This window comes from Equus asinus, chromosome X (assembly GCF_041296235.1).
Source record: "Equus asinus isolate D_3611 breed Donkey chromosome X, EquAss-T2T_v2, whole genome shotgun sequence".
In the NCBI taxonomy this organism is placed as follows: Eukaryota; Metazoa; Chordata; class Mammalia; order Perissodactyla; family Equidae; genus Equus; species Equus asinus.
Window position 1 is genome coordinate 53,852,481 of NC_091820.1, and position 19,395 is coordinate 53,871,875.

General features: G+C 36.7%; 1 protein-coding gene across 3 annotated transcripts in view; it reads right to left on the reverse strand.

The window, feature by feature from the left end:
• Positions 1-19,395, reverse strand: part of OPHN1 (oligophrenin 1) — a 496,179-nt gene that overhangs the window by 203,923 nt on the left and 272,861 nt on the right. For 2 of the 3 annotated variants that reach the window (XM_070502226.1, XM_070502225.1), the window contains exons 6-7: positions 9,821-9,922; positions 629-739 (exon numbers count right to left, since the gene is read on the reverse strand). In XM_070502226.1, coding sequence (XP_070358327.1) covers positions 629-739; positions 9,821-9,922 — 213 coding nt within the window. The remainder of the gene's footprint in view (positions 1-628; positions 740-9,820; positions 9,923-19,395) is intronic. The other variant, XM_070502227.1, reaches the window with a different exon arrangement.

Sequence of the window (19,395 nt, forward strand, 5' to 3'; positions counted from 1 at the left end):
TTGTATGGGGGATTTGTTGTTTTTATTTTGTTTTTCCTATAATTTTTTCTAGCTTCTCTGCAATAAAAGCACATAGTTTTGATAGTAAACAGGAAAGTTTTTAAAATTCATAATAATTGTCATATCAAAGCACATCATCTTTTATAATAAATTAAGGAGATTTAAGTAGAAAAAAATTAAAGAAGATAGAAGTAAAAATAATAGAATGAGAAGTCATTAAGTGCAAAGGACATGAGTTCCTAGCAGTGCCTGGCATATGATGGGTACTTTCAGAGGCTTTATCAAAATAAGACAGGAAGGAAGGGAGGAGAACAAGGTAACAGGAAGGTTGACGAAGAAATTGAAGGAGGGAAGGAAGGAGAGAGGAAGAAAAGAAAAAGGTAAAAAATCATAGGTAGAGAGAGAAAATGTGGGAAGAAGGAGAGGGGGGGAAGAGTGAGGAAGAGAGAGAATATTAGTGAAACAACAAGAACAACACAAGCCAGTGTGTCTACTTTCTTGACACTCATCATTAAGCATTGATTATTCTTCACATTCTTTGAGATTCCAATTTTATGATCAAAGTTCTCCACATTTACCTGGTATCTGGTAAATATTTTTAGACCATTCATCAGTAGATAGAACTTACTGGCTCCACAATATTGAACTTCTTGGACTCCTGAACTTCCTGGATTTGATAAACATAATCAAGGGAGGACTCGAAGAAATTGTGCCTCTCCTTGTCCACCTGGAGATCTGCCTGTAGTTGAAGGGTAACAAATGACACAAATTGGAATAGTCATTCATATATGTCAATGCTTAGGGACTCAATGGAATGCTAGAGGTAGATGAGAATTAGCCATCAAGTATCGATCTTATCCCTTTATTTTACAGATAGGGAACATGAAGCCAAGAGATAAAAAGTGACTGATGCAAGACTTCAGGTTTCTGGTCCAACAAGGTAATAGCTTGGAAGTTATCATGCCCATCCTCATACAAGAAAAAAGCTGAACAGGTTGAAAATCAACAACTCCTCTTAGATCCAACAGGTGTAAATCAAACAAAATATGTACTAGATCTATATGACAAAAACTATAAAACTCTAATGAAATAAATCAAAGATGTAAATAAATGGAGAGATAGCCCATGTATATGGATAGGAAGACTTAATATTATCAAGATGTCATTTCTTCACAACTTGATCTACAGATTTAATGCAACCTAGTTCAAAATCCCAGCAAGCTATTTTCTGGATATCAACAAAGTGATTCTAAAGTTTGTACGGAAAGCCAAAAAAAATCCAGAATCGCCAAGACAATATTGGGAAAGAAGAACAAATTGAAGTATTGACATTATCTGATTTCAGAATTACAATAAAGCTATAGTAATCAAAACAATTTGGTATTGGTGAAAGAATAGACAAATAGATCAATGGAACAGAATAGAGAACCTGAAATAGATCCACATAAATATTGCCAATTGATCTTTGACAAAGGAGCAAAGGCAATACAATGGAGCAAAGGTAGACTTTCCAATGAATGGCACTGGAACAACTGTACATCTTCATACAAAAGAAAACAGAAACAGACCTACTTAGGTTTTACACAATGATTAACTCAAAATGGATCACAAACCTAATGTTAGACTCAAAACTATAAAACTCCTAGAAGATATCATAAGAAAAAATATAGGTGACCTTGGACTTAGCAATGACTTTTTCAGATATAACATCAAAAGTATGATACATGAAAGAAAAAATGGATAAGTTAGATTTCATTAAAATTAAAAACTTCTGCTCTGTGAATAACTCTGTTAAGAGAATGAAAAGCCACAGACAGGGAGAAACTTTTTGTAAAACATCTATCTGATAAAGGACTGGTATCGAAAATATACGAACAGTTGTTAAAGTGTAACAATAAGAAAACAAACAATGCAATTAATAAATGAGTAAAAGATTTGAACAGACACCTCACGAAAGAAGATCTAGAGATGGTAAATAATAAAGACACGAGAAAATTTTCAACATCATATGTCATTACGGGAATGCAAATTACAACGGTAATGAGACATCACTACTCAACCATTAGAATGGCTAACATCCAAAACATGGACAACACCAAATGCTGACAAGGATGTGGAGCAACAGGAATTCTCATTCATTCATGGTAGGAATAAAAAACAGTACAGCCACGTTGAAAGATAATTTGGCAGTTTCTAACAAAACTAAATATATTCTTACCATGCAATCCAGCAATTGTGCTGTTTGGTATTTACCAAAATGATTTGAAAAGATATGTATACAAAAATCTACACACAAATGTTTGTAGCAGCTTTATTAATAATTGACAAAATTTAGAGGAAGCCAATATGTCTTTCAATAGGTGAATGGATAAACAGACTGTGATAAATTCACACAATGGAATATTATTCAGTGCTAAAAAAAGTGACCTATCAAGACAGAGGAACCTTAAATGCATATTGCTAAGTGAAAGAAGCCCATCTGAAAAGGTTATATGCTGTGTAATTCCAATTACATGACATTTTGGAAAAGGCAAAAATGTGGAGACCATAAAAAGATGAGTGGGAGGAATGACATCAGCTTCTTGGTGGAGTGAACTCTTCCCTTGTACTCTCCCCTCTAAAATACAATGGAAAGGACATTCACAGACCAATAGAGGACATTCACGCAACACAAAAGACATCTGAGACACATGCAGCCATATATCTGATGGTGGAGGTGCTGAAGCCCCCGGGGGAAGTAGAAGGAGGTACAGGAATCTTCTCTTTCTCCTGAATGGCAGTGACCCAGGGACTACATGTGGCTCTGAGAGGAAAGAAGTGAGGGGTGGCCCTCTGTGGGAACACCATCGCACTCTGAGTTCCCTCCCAGCCCATGGGAAAGCACCACACAGAGGTGAATAAGCTATCATGGGGGTATCTTCATCAAGCTAGCACCCCAGGAGAGCAGACAGCAAGGGCCGAGGGAGAACAGCCCTGGGATCATGCAGGCAAAAGAAAGAAACCCTCCCTCCAGCCCGCACTCCAGTTCAGCCAGTCAGCCAGAGCGCCACACAGATAGAAAAGCAGCCAGCTGGAACAAGGAAGCCATGGATTGTGGCAGGCTCAGAATACACAGCTCTTGACCCTCACCCAGTGGCATCAGATGGAAATGGCGACCAGATACTATCACTATGCAGAGGCACAAATCCACACCGTAAAGAAGTATGAAAAAATACATTAAATCTCCAGACCAGAAGGAAAATGACCATTAGCCAGAAATCAATCCTGAAGGCACAGAAATTCATAATCTAAATGACAGAGAGTTCAAAAGAGCTATCATAAAAAACTCAACAAGTTACAAGAAAATACAGATAGTTCAATGAAATCAGGAACTTCTTCATAAAACTGATCGAAACTATAAAGAAGAACCAGTCAGAAATGTTGAAGATGAAAAACAAAATATATGAGATAAAGAAAAATCTGAACTCCCTAAACAATAGAGCAGATATTAGAGAGAAATGAACCAGTAGTTTTGAGGACAAAAATGCTTCAGATGAAAGAGGAGAGAGAACCAAGACTAAAAAGAAATGAAGAAATTCTCTGAGAAATATTCAACTCAATTAGGAAATGCAATGTAAGGATTATAGGTATTCCAGAGGGAGAAGAGAAGGAGAATGGAGCAGAAAACTTGTTCAAATAAATAATAGCTGATAACTTCCCAAACCTGGGGAAAAGGCTGGAAATACAAGTGAAAGAAGGCATTAGATCTCCTAACTATATCAATGTAAAAAGACCTTCTCCAAGGCATATATTAGTAAAGCTAGCAAAAGTCAATGACAAACAAAAAATACCAAGGGCAGCAAGGCAGAAGAAATAACTTATAAAGGAACCCCTATCACGCTTTCAGCAGATTCCTTAGCAGAAACCTTATAGGCTTGGAGAGAGTGGAATGATATATACAAAATTCTGAAAGACAAAAACTTGCAGCCAAGAATACTCTACCCAGAGAAAATATCCTCCAGATACGATGGAGAAACAAAAACTTTCCCAGATAAACAAAAGCTAAGGGAGTTCATGGCCACAAGTCCCTGCCTACAGAAAATTCTCAAGAAAAGCCTTGTACCTAAAAAAAAGAGAAAGGGCTTACAAAGCCCTGAGCAAGGAGATAAATAGTTAGGCAAAATCAGAAAATTGCAGCACTCTGTCAGAACAGGTTAGCAAACACTTAATTATAACATTAAAGATAAAGGGAAGGAAAACACCAAAAGTAAATATGATCTCATCATTTTAACCACAAACTCACAACCCAAGATGGAATAAGAAGTGACAATAATAACTTAGAAGGGGAAGAGGGAAGGGATGAAATGAGCTTAGTCTAAGGAAGTAAGAGGCTATCAGAAAATTGACTACCTCATCTATGAGAATTTTTATACAAACCTAATGGTAACCACTAAACAAAATAATTAGAACAGAGACACAAATGATAAATGAGGAGAAAACTAAGAAAATCATCATAGAAAACCACCTAAACAAACTGGTAGTACAAAATACATGGGACGAGAAACAAAGGAAATACAGAAGAACTGGAAAATGAATGATAAAATGGCAGCATTAAGCCCCCACATTTCAATAATCACTCTAAATGTAAATGGATTGAATTCTCCAATGAAAAGACAGAGCAGTGGGATGGAGTGAAAAACATACCCAACAATATGCTGCCTTCAGGAAACAGCACTGTGCTCCAAAGACAAACACAGGCTCACATCAAAGGAATGGAAAACGATACTCCAAGCTAATGGCAAACAAAACAAAGAAGATGTTGCCAAACTTATAGCAGACAATGTAGACTTCAAGATAAAAAAGGTAAAGAGAGACAAAGAGGGGCAGTATATAATGGTGAAAGGGATACTCCACCAAGAAGACATAAGACATAAATATTTATGCACCAACACAGGAGCACCAAAGTACACGAAGAAAATATTAACAAAGCTACAAGAAGATATTTAAAACAACACAATAATAGTAGGGGACCTCAACACCTCACTTACATCAATGGATAGATCATCCAGACAGAATGTCAACAAGGAAATAGTGGAATTAAATAAAAAACTAGACCAGATGGACTTGATATAGCTATAGATATAGATATAGATATATACAACACTCCATCCAAACACAGCAGAATAAACATTCTTCTCAAGTGTGCATGGGACATTTCCAAGGATAGAACATATGTTGGGAAACAAGGCAAGCCTCAAACAATTTAAGAAGATTGAAATCATATCAAGCATCTTTTCCAACCATAATGCTATGAACCTAGATATCAACAAGAAAAAAGTTGCAGGGTACAAAATCAACTTGCAAAACTCAGGTGTATTTCTGTACTCTAATAAGAAACTTACAGAAAGAGAACTCAAGAATACAATCCCATTTAAAATCACAGCAAAAAGAATAAAATATCTAGGAATAAATTTAACCAAGGAGGTGAAAGATCCATATAATGAAAACTAAAAGACATTATTGAAAGAAGCTGATAATGACATAAAGAAATTGAAAGATATTGCATGCACATGGATTGGAAGAATAAACATGGTTAAAATGTCCATACCACCTACAGTAATCTACAGATTCAATGCAATCCCAAGCAGAATCTCAATGACATTCTTCACAGAAATTGAACAAAGAATCCTAAAATTCACATGGGACAACAAAAGACCCTGAATCGTGAGAGCAATCCTGAGAAAAAAGAACAAGGCTGGAAGCATCACAATCCCTGACTTCAAAATATACTGGAAAGCTATAGTAATCAAAACAGCATGGTACTGGTACAAGAACAGGCACACAGATCAATGGAGCAGAATTGAAAGCCCAGAAATAAAACCACACATCTACAGACAGTTAATCTTCGACAAAGGTGTTAAGAACATTTAATGGAGAAAGGAAAGTCTCCTCAATAAATGGTGTTGGGAAAACTGGACAGCCACATGCAAAAGAATAAAAGTAGACCATTATCTTTCACCATACACAAAAATAAGCTCAAAATGGATCAAACACTTGAAAAGGTGAGACCTGAAACCATAAAACTTCTCCAAGAAAATATAGGCAGTTCACTCTTTGACATTGATCATAAAAGGATCTTTTCAAATACCATGTCCACTCGGACAAGGGAAACAAAAGGAAAAATAAACAAGTGGGACTTCATCAGACTAACGAGCTTCTGCAAGGAAAGGAAACCAGGATCAAAACGAAAAGACAACCTACCAACTGGGAGAAAATATTTGCAAATCATACATCTGACAAGGGGTTAACTTCCATAATTCATGAAGAACTCACACAACTGAATAATAAAAAAAAACTAGATCAAAAAATGGGCAGAGGATATGAACAGACATTTTGCCAAAGAAGAGATAAAGATGGCTAATAGGCACATGAAAAGATGTTCAACATCACTAATCATCAGGGAACTGCAAATCAAAACTACAATGAGAAATCACCTTACATCCATTAGAATGGCTATAATCACCAAGACAAAAAACAACATGTTGGAGAGGTTGAGGAGAAAAGGGAACACTCCTACACTGCTGGTAGGAATGCAAACTGGTGCAGCCACTATAGAAAGCAGTATGGAGATTTCTCAAAATATTAAAAATAAAAATACCATATGGCCCAGCTATCCCACTACTGGGTATATTTATCCAAAGAACTTGAAATCAACAATTCAAAGAAACTTATGCACCCCCATGTTCATTGCAGCATTATTTGCAATAGCCAAGACATGGAAGCAATCCAAGTGCCCATTGACTGACGATTGGATCAAGAAGATGTGGTGTATATATATATATATACACACACACACAGAATGTGTGTATACACACAATATATACACACTATATATATATACATACATACATACACACAATGGAATAGTACTCGGTCATAAAAAAGACAAATCATCCCATTTGCAACAACATGCATGGACCTTGAGGGTATGATATTAAGCTAAATAAGCCAGACAGAGAAAGATAAACACCATATGATTTCACTCATATGTGAAAGATAAACACAAGGACAAAGAGAACAGTTTGGTAGTTACCACAGGGAAGGGAGTTGGGGGTAGGCACAAGGGGTGAAGGGGCGCATTTATATGGGGACTGACAAATCATAATGTACAAGTGAAACTTCACAATGTTATAAACTATTATGATATCAATAAAAAATATTTAAAAAAAAAACAAAAACAAAGAGAAAGATAGGTGGTTGTCAGCGTTTTGGATGGTGTGGAAGAGGAGGGATGAATAGGTGGTGCCCAGGGATTATTCAGGATAGTGAAACTATTCTGTATGACAGCATAATACTGGATCCATGTCACTATACATTTGTCAAAATCCATAGAAAGTACAACACCTTGGCTCATCAACTGTATCAAATGTACCTTGCTAATGCAAATGCTAATAATAGAGGAAACCATATGCAGGGGATTAGGTATATATGGGAACTCTGTATTTACCATTTAATTTTTCTGTAAACCTAAAACTGCTCCAAAAATAAAGTCTCTTAGTGTTAAAAAAATATGACTCACCCAAGGTCCTACTGCTCATTTTTGATTGAACAAGTACAAAGGCTACATCCTTGCTCGTTAGGAAAATCACCAGGGACATCTGCACATGGTACCAAACTGCTAGGATACTCTAGAAGCTTTCATTGCAAAAACCTCCAAAAGAGTAAATTTTGGACTGTGTCTGAGGTTCCAAAGCCCCAGGTTTGGTAATTATCTAGGAGGACTCACGGGAGTCAGCATATAGTCATACTCATGTCTAAGATTTATTTCAGTAAAAGTATACAAAGCAAAATCAGTAAAGGGAAAAGATACATGGGGTGAAGTCCAGAGGAAACTAGGTTCAAGCTTCCTAGAGTTCTCTCTTAGTGTAGTCACACAGGACACACTTAATTACTCCAGCAACAAGTTATGACGACACATGTGAAATGTTGTCTACCAGGGAAGCTCATTAGAGACTGAGTGTCCTAGGTATTTACTCGGGGCTGTACATAGGTACCCTCTGCTGAGCATGTACAAAAATTCCAGACTCCCAGAAGAAAACAACGTATTTAGCATAAACCACATTGTTTGTACAGGCATTCTAGGCACAGTGAGTCACTCTTACCATTTAGGGAAACTTTTACATCAGTGTAGGGAACTGTTTACCAGCCAAGTTCCCAGACACCAGCAAAGAGTAATCCTGTACAGAGACCCTTCTAAGCATAACAGTCTCAAGCCTCTTATGTTAACTCTTTTCTGCATAGGAACCCTGGCACAAAATAGATGGAAAAGGAAGAAAAAAAAAGTGTGCAAAATGAAAATGGCAGAGTACCCTAGACTAGTACTTCATTTCAGTTTCTGGAAGAGAAGCAGTCCTTCAACTTTTCCATACTAACTCCATCCACCACTCCTCACCTTCAAGCACCTCACGCGATGCAATGGATACTCACTAAATCAGGTGTCAGGAGATGAGATTCAGCTTTGCCAAAATCTGTGTGACCTTGGACAAGATGATTTCTAAGAACATTTTCGGCTCATGTCTATGACCTTATTCAATCAAGTATCTCTTTTCATACTTGAATCGTCAATTTCTCTATCTTTTATCCAACATATAGATTCATTCTTACATTAAAAAAATTCTTAATCAGTTACTTTCTTCCTTCCCTTCCCCGATGTTACTCTTCTGACTTAGGGTCTCTCCTCTAGATCATTGCAATACTTTCCTAAACTGGCTTTCCTGCTTCCAGTCTCTCCCTGATCCAATTCATCCTATAGCCTCAGCCAGTTTAAGGTTCCTAAAATAGAATTCTACTCATATTGCTTGCACAACAAAAGGCCTTCAATGATTCTCCTAAAATTCAATACAAATTCCTGAGTCTATTACTTCATAATATGGCCTCAACTTGCCTGATCCTATCTTGTAAATTCTGGCCAAATAATTTCCGAAACATACTCTATGCTTTTCATTCTTGGAAAGGTCCGTTTCTCCACTTCCATCTGTCAAAAACTTTACCTATTGTTGAGAGACCACCTCAAATCAGAAGGGCAACATTCTTCCACAAAGGCACTTCTCCACATCCAAATCTAAGTTCTTTTATTCTCCAAACCCTTTCCCACACCTACAAGGATACCACCTACACATACACATTACAGTATGTAAAAAGTTCTACTCGTATAAAAGTTATGCATATTCTTCTTTTAGCATCCCAACTGTAAACTGCAGGAGGGAAAGAAGCATGTCTTACTGTCTTTGTAGCCCTGTTGCACCTAGCATAGTGCCTGGCATGTGGTAGGCAGACAACAAAGAGTGGCTTACTTGATCTGAAGTCACTGCAAGTTCCATGTAAGCTGTAGTCCCAGTGCAGGGCCAAAAAAAAAAGCCAATGTTGGAATAACTCAGGGGAAAAAAGTAGGAGATCTGTTCCTGATCTATCGAATACAGCACTAGTTTAAATTTATCCTCACAACAGTATTTTAACCCTATCCTTGTGTGGAATCTGGAACCAGAAACTTAGACCTGAAAGGGACTCTGGAGATCAATGAATACCACTCCTCCTTCAAAAGACAGGGGAACTGAGGCCAAAAAGAAATATCTTATTGAAAATCACACCTTGAGTGAGTGAAGGAGCTAGCTTGAGAACTCAGGGCTCCTGAGTCCCAGGCCATGGTTCTACCTGCAAGCGCTACTATCATACCTGGTTCCCTGCTGGGGCAGGGTATGAGGAAAGCCTTGCAGCAGGATGTTGCCACTGCTACCAAGGCATAGCTGGCAATGGAAGGTGGGGACAGGCTTTTTGAACATACCTCTTGTAACTGAGATTCTTTCTTTTTGGAAGACAGATGTAGGTGCCGATCCAGCAAGGAATAAAACCTCTCGCCATCCTTTTCAAATTTCTTTTTCCGCTCCTAGACATGGGAGAGAAGGCACAGACTAAGATGTCTAGTTTTAATTAGGTCTGCTCAGAACTGAGAATGAACGATGCAGTATCAGGTTTCATGTGGCCAATCTCTCTAGCTCCTGGGAATAAAAAAAAGCAAGGGAGAATTTGCTTTTACATTGGTCTCAGCAGTTTCCACTTCCTCAAATATAACCCTGAACCATTCTACCTACAGAAAGGGCAGTTCCTACTGGTACAACTTAAGGCTCTGGGAGCTGCTGCTCAATGAATGACACTTACAATGGTCCTGTGTACGCTGCTACTTTTCCTTCTCCCCAATATTATTCATATGCATTAACTATTCATTCAATTTTTTTTTAAAAAAGGAGGAATAATAAGAAACACAGTAGTGAACTAAATACATGCCTTTAAAAGGTTAATCTACAATGCATTTAGATAGCCTAATAGTAAGCAAAACATTTCCAAGGCAATAGGAACTTGAGACTGCCTCTGTGAATGATGAGTTCTTTGCTATTGTTTAAGCATTTCATTACTGCATATTTAAAGATGAGGAAGAAATCCTGGAAGATTTAGCTGAAAAGCACGAGTTGAAAAGCTTTATGGGGGATGGAAGACTCAGCCGTCCCTCTCCTCAAGTATGAATTTTTTTTTTTAATTGGCACCTGAGCTAACAACTGTTGCCAATCTTCTCTCTTCTTTTCTGCTTTTTCTCCCTAAATCTCTCCAGTACATAGTTGTATATATAATTGTGGGTCCTTCTAGTTGTGGCATGTGGGACGCAGCCTCAGCATGGCCTAATGAGCAGTGCCACATCAGTGCCCAGGATCCGAACTGACGAAATCCCGGGCTGCCAAAGCAGAGGGTGAGAACTTAACTGCTCAGCCACAAGGCTAGCCCCAAGTATGAAATTTAATTAAACTCTCTGCCTCTCAGCACAACTAGAAATCACACAGCCTCCAAAGGAGCACTAACAATGCTCCTTTGTCACAGACTAATGCTGACACTCTGCAATCCTCTCAGCATTATGCTGGGAAATTCATGTAAAAGACTTGCGTTGTCTTATAGAAAACCCAAACTCACTGAGCACCCACGGTGTGCCAGGTACTAGAAGAGGCACAGCAAGGGACACACAGACAAAAAGAAAAAGATACCTAACCATGGTTCACTTCTAGAGGCAATCTGTTGCTTGGCTAGAAGCCAAGACAGAGCCGAGTGACCTCTGACCTGTAAGGAGTGTGCTTTTTACCAGAGGGAAAGAAGTAGAGAGCAAGCTAACATTAACTGAGGCCTACATCAGGCCAGGCAGACTGTTAGGTACCTAAAATTCATTATCTCATTTAGTCTTTACAACCCTGAGAAGTAGATATTGTAAAGGAAATTAAGGTTCAAAAAAGGTGAACTAACATGTCCAAGATCACATAATATACAGGTCTATCTGATTTATTCCACACAGTCAAATAGAGCCAGATGATCATGGAAGGAATTACAGAGCTGAGTGACTCTGACCTGTAAGGAACATGCTTTTTACCAGAGGCTTATAAATAATCAGGGAGCCTTGTGAATAAAACTCAAGTAGGTCTATAGCCCTACTCCAACTCAGATACCAAAACATAGGAGATAGAGATTTTCACACAAAAGATAGCTAGGGCAAACTGTTCCTCCAGCTGCTGAATCTATTTAAAGCAGCAATTGGCTGAAGAAAGCATGGGAGCCAGAAAACAACTTCTCTAGAAATATATCAAGTTCTGTGGGTCACTTTTTCCTACATATCATAAAATTCATCCTTTTAAAGTGTACAATTCATTGGTTTTTAGTATATTCATAAAGTTGTACAACCATTACTGCTAATTCCAGAATATTTCCATCACCTCAAAAACAAACTCTATACCTATTAGCAATCATTCCCCATTCCCCCTCCCTAACGAAACCACAATTCACTTTATGTCTCTATAGATTTATCTATTCTAGACATTTCATCTAATTGAAATCATACAAGATGTGGCCTTTTGTAACTGTCTTCTTACATTTAGCGTGTTTTCAAGGTTCAGCATGTGGTACCATGCGGTGCTCCATTCATTTTTATGGCTAAATAATATTTGATTGTATGGCTATACCATAGTTTCTTCATGAATTCATCAGTTGATGGACATTTGGATTATTTCCATTTTTTGGGCTGTTATGAATAATGCCGCTATGAACATTCATGTACAAGATTTTCTGCGGTCATGTTTTCAATTCTTTTGGGCATACACATAGGAGTAGAATTGCTGAGTCATATGGTAACTCTATGTTTAACTTTTTGAGGAACCACCAAACTGTTTTCTAAAGTGAGAGCATCATTTTACATTACCAACAGCAATGAATGTGAATTCCAATTTCTCCGCATCTTCACCAACTCTTCTCTGTCTTTTTGAATATAACCAAACCAGTGGGCACGAGGTTGCATTCACTGTGGTTTGATTTGCCTTTCCCTAATGACTAATGATGTTAAATGTCTTTTCATGTGTTTATTAAAAACACCTTTGTATATATATTCTTTGGAGAAATGTTTATTGACTTATTTTGCCTTTTTTCAAATTGAATTTTTTTTACCTTTATATTTTTGAGTTACAAGAATTCATTATATACTCTGAATACTACAAGTGCAAGTATTTTTCTCCCATTCTCTGGGTTGTCTTTGCAATTTCTTGGTAGTGTCCTTTGCAGCCCAAACATATTTAATTTTGTAAAGTCTAATTCAACTAGTTTTGCTTTGGTTGCTTGTGTTTTTGGTGTCATATCTCAGAAACTGTTGCCTGATTTAAGGTCATTAAGATTTACACCTATATTGTCTTCTAAGAGTTTTAGATTTTTGGGTTTTACTTTTTGATCATGATGAAATGTGTGACTCCAACTTCATTCTTTTGCTTGCGGGTATCTAGTAATCCCAGCATCTTTTGTTCAAAAGACTATTTCACCACTGAATTGTCTTAGCATCCCTGTAAAATATCAATTAACCATAAACGTGTAAGTTTACTTTTGGACTCAGTTCTATTCATTTGATCTATATGTCACCACCACACTGCCTTGATTACAACAGTTTTGTAGTAAGTTTTGAAATTAAAAATTGTCTTTTTTATTTTTTTTTGCTGAGGAAGATTCGCCCCAAGCTAACATCTGTGCCAATCTTCCCCTATTTTGTATGTGAGTTGCTGCCACAGCATGGCTGCCAACAAGTGGGCTAGGCCTCTGCCTGGGAACCAAACACAGGCCACAAAAGTGGAGCATGCTGAACTTAACCACTAGGCCATGGGGTCAGCCAAAAAACTGTAAGACTTTTTCTATCCTGGTCCTTTCTATGTGGATTTTAGGGTCATCTTATCAATTTGTGCAAAATGGTCAGCGGTGATTTTGCTGGAGATTGCATTGAATCTGCAGATCAATTTTGTGAGTACTAACATCTTAATATTAAGTCTTCCAATTCATGAACATGGGATGTCTTTCTATTTATTTAGGCCTTCCATATTTTATTTAAGTCTTCCTTAATTTCTTACAATGATGTTTTATACTTTCCAGTGTACAACTCTCACACTTATTTTGTTACATTTATGCCTAAGTACTTTAATCTTTTAGATGCTACTGTAAATGGGATTGTTTTCTTAATTTTCTGATTGTATAGAAATATAACTTATTTTTGTATATTGATCTTGTATCTTGCAACCCTGTTGCACTTCTTTATTAGTTCTAACAGTGTGTGTGTGCATGTATGTGTGCATTCCTTAGGATTTTCTATATACAAGATGAAGTCATCTGCAATTAGAGATAGTTTTACTGCTTCTGTTCCAACCCTGGCTAATTATCCTGACTGGATCCTCTAGCAAAATGCTGAATAGAAGTGGCAAGAGTGGACATCCTTGTCTTGTCCCTGATCTTAGAGGGAAATATTTTAGCCTTTCACTATTAAATATGATGTTGGCTGTGGGGCTGTGGGTTTTCTGTATCTGCCATTTATCAGGTTGAAGAAGTTCCCTTCTCTTCCTGGTTTACAGAATATTTTTATCATGAAAATGTGTTGATTTTGTCAAATGCTTTCTTTGTGTCTGAGATGTTTGTGTACTTTTGTCCTTTACTATATTAATATAGTGTAATGCATTGATTGATTTTTTAGATATTAAACCAACCATGCATTCCAGGGATAAGTCTCATTTGGTTATGGTATATGATTCTTTTTATATGTTGTTGGATTTGGTTTGCTATATTTTGCTGAGGATTTTTACATCTATATTCATGAAGGATATCTGTCTGTAGTTTTGATTTCTTGTTATGTCTTTGGTTTTGCTATCAGGGTAATACTTTACTCATGGAATGAGTTGGGAGGTATTTTCTCCTCTTCAATTTTTGGAAAAGTATGTGAAATATAAGTGTTAATTCTTTAAACATTGGGTAGAATTCATCAGTGGGACCAGCTTGTCCTGGGCTTTTCTTTCCATACAGTTTTCTGATTACTAAGTCAATGGCTTTATTTGTTATAGGTCTATTCAGATTTTCTATTTCTTGTGGAGTCCACTTACATTTAATTCCACTAAAGTCAACCACCAGTGACATCAGCCTACTACTTCTGAGCCATTCCAACATAGGTTAAAAAGAACACCTTTCATTTCAGGGTCAATTTGACTGCAAGAGCCAAATGCAACAGAGGCTCTAATCAAGAGCCATTTTCCATCCTCTGGTCAAAATGCTACATTAAGACATTTGTTGGGGCCCACCCCATGGCCGAGTGATTAAGTTCAGGCACTCCAGTTCAGCAGCCCAGGGTTTCAGTGGTTCAGATCCTGGGTGCAGACCTAGCACTGCTCATCAAGCCATGCTGAGGCAGCATCCCACAAAGCAGAACTAGAAGGACCTACAACTAGAATATACAACTATTTACTGGGGGGCTTTGGGGAGAAGAAAAATAAAAAAGATTGGTAACGGATGTTAGCACAGGGCCAATCTTAAAAAAAAAAGTCGGTTGTTGGACAGATGAAGAAGAAAAGGAACTCCTATTTGTTGAGAGCACACATTTGTCAAGCTGGATGTGAGGCTCTTCAATATATATTATTTAATCGAAATACTGAGATCAACTCTGAATGCTAGGTTTAACTTTAAAAAATTTTCTTATTTAATAGAAATATGTACAGAATCAGAGACTGAAGAGAGGAAATAGAGCCTGCGAACTTGATTGCAGCATTACATTCAAATGCCCAAATGATCACTTAAGAAACATGCAAGGTTAAGACTTTTTATTAAAATTTTTCAAATAATCATCTAGTTCCATGTACTAGCTTAAGACAAGCGGCAATCCTAAGCCCCCTTTCTCCAATTTCCCCTTCCCCAGAAGCAACCACTTTCATCTCTTTAATATAATTATTCTAGTATTTACTTTCATATTACTAATAACTCAAATGAATATTTATATTGCTATTACTAATTTTCAAGTTTTGTGCATTATCTATTAACTTTGGAATAAAGAAGATGAGGATTTAGCTCTCTTTTCCCTCCTTGTCCCATTACCAACACCACCACCTTTGCCCTCCTACCCAAACATATGTCCTCATACTCCCAATACACTTTTATTGTAATTTTGATTTAATTCATATTCAGTATTTAGATTATTATGACTATCTACATACTATTTATAACTGATACATATAATAGAATATGATTAATATTACTTTCCTGTACAACTTTTTATATTCCCTAAAGTTACTAATTGGCTTTTTGTTTCACTTTGTTTGGTTGCTAATTTTCAATGCACTTAGCACTAAATCTCTAACTCTCCTCCATTTCTCTAAATCTCTTCTCAAATGTTCATTCATACCATTTCATTTTAAAGTAGCATAACCTGGAACCTTCTGGTAGTTCTAATCTGGAATTATTGCTTTCTATGCATAGCACTCGGTTGTGATTTTGGGATCTCCTTCCACCATCATCCTAGGGGATTCCCTTTGCCTCTCTTCTATGTTGGTATTCTTTTTCCCAATATTCCCTGTATTCATTTTTCTTGCTTTGCTCTCTTGTTATGATAAAGTCCATTCACCTGTTGCTTCCTGAAAAGCACTATATATAAGTCAGTTTTTGAGATCTTGTATATCTAAAAGTTTCCTTACTTATCCTACCACTTGATTGATTGTTTGGCTAAACAGAGAATAGATTCATAAGATCTTGTCTTGATTCCAGAGATTCTGAAATTTCCTGATGATGTCCTTAGGTAAAAGTATATCTTGATCCATCTTGGTGGATACTTGGAAGGCTTTCAGTCTTCAAATTCAGACTTTTCAGTTCTGGGAAAATCCTTTCAGTCATTTCATATATAACTTCTTCCCCACTATTTTTCTTTATGGAATTCCTTTTATTTGAACCTCCTTGACTGGACTTTTAACTTTTCTATTTTCTCTCTAATCCTTCATTTCTTCGTCTTTTTTACCTGGTTTTAAAAGACTGTCTTAACTTTATCTTTCAAACCTTCTACTGAGTTTGTCATTTCTGCTCTCATTTTTTAAATTTCCAAGAGTTCTTCTTTGTTCTCTTTTAGTAGCATCCTGTGTTTATTTCACAGATAAAGTCTCTTCTTATCTATCTGAAAATATACAAGAGGTAAATATTTTAAGTGTTTCTCTCCCTTTCTTTCCTGCTACTTGCTTTTGATCTGTTTGTTTCAGTCTCTGTTTTTCATGTTCAGGGAATAGCTTGACTGTGTGGGATTTCTCTTGACTATGGAAGAGTGGAGGATTAGAAAGTTAAATGAAAGCTCCAATTGCCTATATGAAGATTGTCAACTTTGGGCTTCATCTGGCTGATCCATTTTTGAGGAAAATTGGTATATTTAAGTCTTTCTTTCTCTTGGTCCTACCTCTACTCCCATTTCCAAAGGTTTCTGTTGCTGCCATTTCTTGAGTCTTGAGGATTCTCCGCTATAATCAAGATTGTTCTTGGCTTTCCCCACTGCAAACTTAGTTTTGGCTTTCCTGGGTCTGACAAATCAGATGCCACTCATACACTTGCATTCCAGATTACAAAATTTTGTTGTTATTGTTTCTCTTTATTCATTCTGTTCTTGCGGGTCTTTACTATTTTTATTTTTAAAAACCTACTTATGATAGTTTCAGTTGGGTTTCCTGATAGATAATTTTATTCCCATGTTTGATCAATTATTTTTACGTGAAAATTGTTTATCATCTTTCCTTACCTTATTTTTTAAACTTAAAAATTATGAAAGTAATAAACTCTTGAAATAAAATAATTTCAAACAATTCAGAAGTGTACAAGGTATAAAATGTGAAAGTCTTGCCCTCCTTAGAAGCCCACTGCATAGAGGTAACCACGGTTAAACATTTTGGAGGCCTTCCTTTCTGAGAGTGAGATAAGTTTTTATCACCTCCACTTTGACTCAGATAGGTTAACAAATTTCCTGTAAGTAAAATAGCAAGTGATCCTGAGCATTCAAATGATTTTAGAGTAGGGTTTGGGCCCATGTAATCAGGGGCTAGAAAGAGAAACCTAGGCTCAAGACCAAACTCTAAACTCATGAAGAAAAGAAGAATACTGGATTTGAGAATATGAGTATTTTTAGCTATTCTTTGAGTGTCATGATACCTTATGCCTGTCTTTAAGTAAGTTTTAAAAAATCTAATCTGCAGTTTTCCCACCACTCCTTTCCACAAGTGGCACTCAATGCAGATGATGTATCTGAACATGTAACGTGCTTTGCCTGAGTAAGGGGGATGTGGTGCTTACGTTCCCAACTTGGTTTCTTTGCCCTTAGCCTACCCTTTTTTATTAGTCTACTTCTTCACAGCCTTTTAGTGTTGTGTTACTTGGAAATAAGTATTCTATGTGATCCAACAAATATGAGAATTCTGATATTATGGAAAAATGTCTCTTCTTTCTCAAAAGTTAGTCAGAGAGGGGTCCCCATCAAAAATTTACTATCTACTGACAAAACGTGCCCTGGAAATAAAGTCATTAACTTTATGACACATCACAGATCCATTTGGTAGACTAGTGTTCTTTGGCAAAGAGCCTCAGAATGAGTTGAGTGGAATCTCTTTTGTCTGGAAATGCAATCTACTATTCAAATTTTCCCTGGCAACAGCAACCATTCTGTCACTCAATTTAAAAGTTTCCTAAAATATGTGTAATTCAAATATTATGCAAATTCATCCAATCTGCCTTATGGATGGTGAACACTATCTCCCACAACAAAATGATAATAATGACTGAATAATCCCAAGCAGCAATTCTTAAATTCCCCAAGGCAGGAATCCCCAGGAAAACAGAATTAGAACATATACTCAGCACTCTCTTCTCCAACCAGAAAGCATTCCCCTGCTATGTTGAAGATGAAGAAACAAGGAGTGATTTCCATTTCTGGAAGTATGGTGTATAAGATACACTGACTCTGGACTAAAAAAAAAAATGGTGGACGAAATATTTTTTTAATCTTTGAAAGCTCTTTACAAAGCGGCAAAATGAAAGATCTGTGCAGAGCCCCAAAACAAAATGAAATCAAGAAGCCCTGAAAAGGCTTTATTCCTAAGGGTTTCTTCAGAACCCTGGAAAACTTGAACTTCCACTTAGATGATCATATGGGTAGTGATATAAGCCAATCTTTGAAAGTTTTACCATTCACTTCTAGGCCTTTAATCTACTTGAAATCCACCTCTGTTTGTGCTGTTACAAAGGAATCCAGTTTTATATTTCTCTATATAGTTATCCAGTTTCCCCAAAATCATCTATCAAACAATTTTTCCTATTCCCAGTAATTTGCAATATTATGTTTATTTCAAATTAAATTCCTAAATGGGTTTGTCACTGAGCTCTTGAGTCTGTTCCACTGGTCTTCTGTTTGAGTGCCAATATCAGAGTGTTTTTACTCCACTGACTTTGTATTATGTTGTATTCTTTGGCAAGGAAACTCTCCCTTCTTTAGTCTTCCTTTATAAGGTTGACTTAGGTATTTGTGAACTTTAAGACTTCCAAATTAATATTAGGATAAACCCCAAGTAAATTTTAATTTAGAGATTAATTTGAGAAGAATTAATGCTTTTATAATATTACAGAAACACATTTGAGAGTACAAAATGTCTCACATTTACTCGGATTTTACTTAGGTTTTCTTCCATGTCCTTTACAAGAGTTAAATTTTTTTCTCAATAAAACGGTCTTATGTATTCCTGTTAAAAATAACTTTTGCATATTTTATAGTTTCTATTGCTAATATGAATGGTAGTTTTTTGGAAAAATTGTTTTTTATTGAGGTTATGATAGTTTACAACATTGTGAAATTTCAGTTCTACATTATTATTAGTCAGTATAGGTGCACCCCCTTCACCCTTTCTGCCCACCCCTCACCCCCTTCCCCCAATAACCACTAAATAGTTCTCTTTGTCCATGTGTTTGTTTATCTTCCACATATGAGCGAAATCATACAGTGTTTGTCTTTCTGTATCTGGCTTATTT